This window comes from Octodon degus, unplaced genomic scaffold, assembly GCF_000260255.1.
Source record: "Octodon degus isolate 3935 unplaced genomic scaffold, OctDeg1.0 scaffold00203, whole genome shotgun sequence".
In the NCBI taxonomy this organism is placed as follows: domain Eukaryota; kingdom Metazoa; phylum Chordata; class Mammalia; order Rodentia; family Octodontidae; genus Octodon; species Octodon degus.
In genome coordinates this window covers 733,632-736,096 of record NW_004524779.1, presented here as the reverse complement: position 1 = coordinate 736,096, position 2,465 = coordinate 733,632, and the positions used below count along the sequence as shown (strand labels likewise).

Genomic DNA, 2,465 nt, shown 5'->3' with positions numbered 1-2,465 from the left:
GAGAGATTTCCCACATACAATGTACAGCTTTTCTTCAGTAATTTTTCTTGTTCTTCATTGTCACCCTACAAGTTCAAACAGAGACAAAGTTAACCTTAGAATTTAAAAAGTTTGCTTAATGCCCAGCATTGACACAACTGTAATCCCAGAACTGGGACTGCAGAGTTCAGGACCAGCCTGAATTACATAGTGAAACATTTCCTCAAACAAAACAAAAACTGTTAACTGCGTGAACTGAATTTAGCCTCAATCAAAATTTCCTTTCCCTGCCCGACTAACACATTTACACACTGTCCACGCCTACCTCTTCTACACGTGCTCCCTTCCCCATCACCAGGGGATTTGACCTTTTCTCAATCTTCACAGCCCTCCCCTTTCCGCATACCATTTCTGCTTTTGCTTTGATTATCTGCTTTTATTTACAACCCTGAACATGCCTGCGCTCTTAGGGTGCCAAGGGTGATGAGCTTTCCCTTTTCCCCTAGGGTTCAGCAGAAAGCTTCAGCAACATCACTCCGTAAAAATCACTGTTAATATTTCTGCCACCTCACTCTGTTCCACCCTTGCCTTTGCTGATACAGAAAACCCCTCCCGGAATATCTGCAGCCTGTCATCTTTCCACAGAATACACTGAGACGTAGTCTAACACAAAAATTTCCTTTTCTGAAACCCAGCAACTCTCTGACCTGAACATTTAGGCACCTCTTCACTTGAGAGTCCTTCCCAAGGGTGAAACAGGACTCAGCTTTGTTTCTCACCCACAGTTTAGAACTTTATGGGTTACACTACTACAAGAGAGCAGGGCATGGTGGCGTGCATTTGTAATCCCAGCATTCTGAAAGGCTGAGTCAGGAGGATCGCAATCCCAGCATTCTGGGAACGTAGTTCAGATCGAGGGCCCTGGGTTCAACGTCCAGTGTCTAAGGAGAAAGCCTCAAAGCGCCAAAATGCAGTAAGTGAAAGATCAATAGCATGTGGGTCATCGAGGTGCCACCGCATACTCTAGGGGCTGGAAAGGTCCCCAACGGCTCCTCATCACACACTTCCCGGAGCGCCAACACTGTCGCACGAAATGCACCGGACCAAGTTCAGGCAGCGGGTGAACAGGAATGGGAAAGCGAGTCTCAGATTCCCTTTCCAGGAGAGAAAGTGTTTTTAGAGATAACCAGATAGCCTTCTGGCATCCATTCTCCGCTTCTCCAGCAGGCACGGGGACCCCCTCTTCGCGTTTCGGCAAAGCGGCACAATGGAAGACGACACAATGAGACCGAATGCAGAGGTTTTTCAGCGTTCTGGCCCAGGACCTGCTTCTCTCGCGACCCGGCCTGCCTTACCCGAAAGTGCTGGTCCCGGTACTGGCTCAGCTCCACGTAAGAGTCGCTGCGCAGCGCCTTCAAGAGGCTCCCCGACATGATGCTAAGCGATCCAAGGCGAAGCGCAACCTCCGCAGACAGCCAAAGGCCCCGCGGCGGTGGCGGAAGCGGAAATACTCGAGGCGGCTGCTCGGCGTCCCTCGGCCGCCCAATCCGCGCGGGGCGGTGTCGTCATCACGCGGCGCGGGCGCAGACGCGGTCCGTCGGGGGCGCCGCCGGTGGGAAGGCGGAGCGGTGTGTTCGCGGTTCCGGGGCGCTGGGGGAGGATGGTTCTCCGGCGGCTGCTGGCCGCCCTGCTGCACAGCCCGCAGCTGGTGGAGCGGCTGTCGGAGTCGCGGCCCATCAGGCGCGCGGCGCAGCTCACGGCCTTCGCGTTGCTCCAGGCGCAGCTGCGCGGACAGGACGCGGCCCGCCGTCTGCGGGGGCTCGCGGCGGGACCCGCGGGGGATCTGGGGCGCCGCGCCGCTCGATTCCGGGACACCTTCGCCCGGGAGCTTCGTCGCGGCCTCCGTGACCGCCCGGGGCCGCCGGGGAGTCAGAGGGGCCCAGGCGCGAACTCTTAGACCGGCCTGGATCGGGCCGAAGTCGCCCGCTTTCTCTTTGCCCGACGCTGACCTTGTGATTGAGGAGTCCTGACCGGATTGTCGCCGGCTGATGTCTTCATCGGGCCGAGGGCACCATGTGGAGGACGACCCCGAAGAAGCGGCTGACAGACACCCAGACACTGCACGGACTGTGGACATAGCTGGAAAGAGCCTGCCTTCTGCATATGGGACTCGACTCCTGACAGAGGCTGCTGCGACCGCACAGGGACACAGGGCACCGACTCTAGGAAAGAAGGACGGAAGGACATCTTGGCATTCTCTGATTAAATGAGCTGAATCATGGGCATTAGTGTGGTGCTTCTCAGATGAGGTGGGATGGGAATCTTGGAGCTCCAGGGCCATGGTAAGAGTAGTTCACACTGTAAGTTTGTTTTCGCGCTGACGTGTTTTGTTTTTTTTTTTTTTTTTAACATTTATTTACTTATTGTGTGTGTGTGTGTGTGTGTGTGTGTGTGTGTGTGGCCAGCTCAGCCCACCAGGGGGCGAG

The 2,465-nt window shown here is 55.4% G+C and overlaps 2 protein-coding genes across 2 annotated transcripts in view; one reads left to right on the top strand and one right to left on the bottom strand.

The window, feature by feature from the left end:
- The window catches only part of Ncbp2 (nuclear cap binding protein subunit 2), a 27,280-nt gene extending 25,776 nt beyond the window's left edge, over positions 1–1,504 (bottom strand). The window contains exons 1-2 of the mRNA XM_012517656.2: positions 1,335–1,504; positions 26–65 (exon numbers count right to left, since the gene is read on the bottom strand). Coding sequence (XP_012373110.1) covers positions 26–65; positions 1,335–1,412 — 118 coding nt within the window. The 5' untranslated portion in view covers positions 1,413–1,504. The remainder of the gene's footprint in view (positions 1–25; positions 66–1,334) is intronic.
- Positions 1,505–1,551: 47 nt separating this feature from the next.
- LOC111813593 (uncharacterized protein NCBP2-AS2-like) lies at positions 1,552–2,260 on the top strand. Its single transcript, XM_023704749.1, has one exon. The coding sequence runs from the start codon at positions 1,640–1,642 to the stop codon at positions 1,934–1,936; it is 297 nt and encodes a 98-aa protein (XP_023560517.1). The 5' UTR covers positions 1,552–1,639; the 3' UTR covers positions 1,937–2,260.
- Positions 2,261–2,465: the final 205 nt, after the last annotated feature.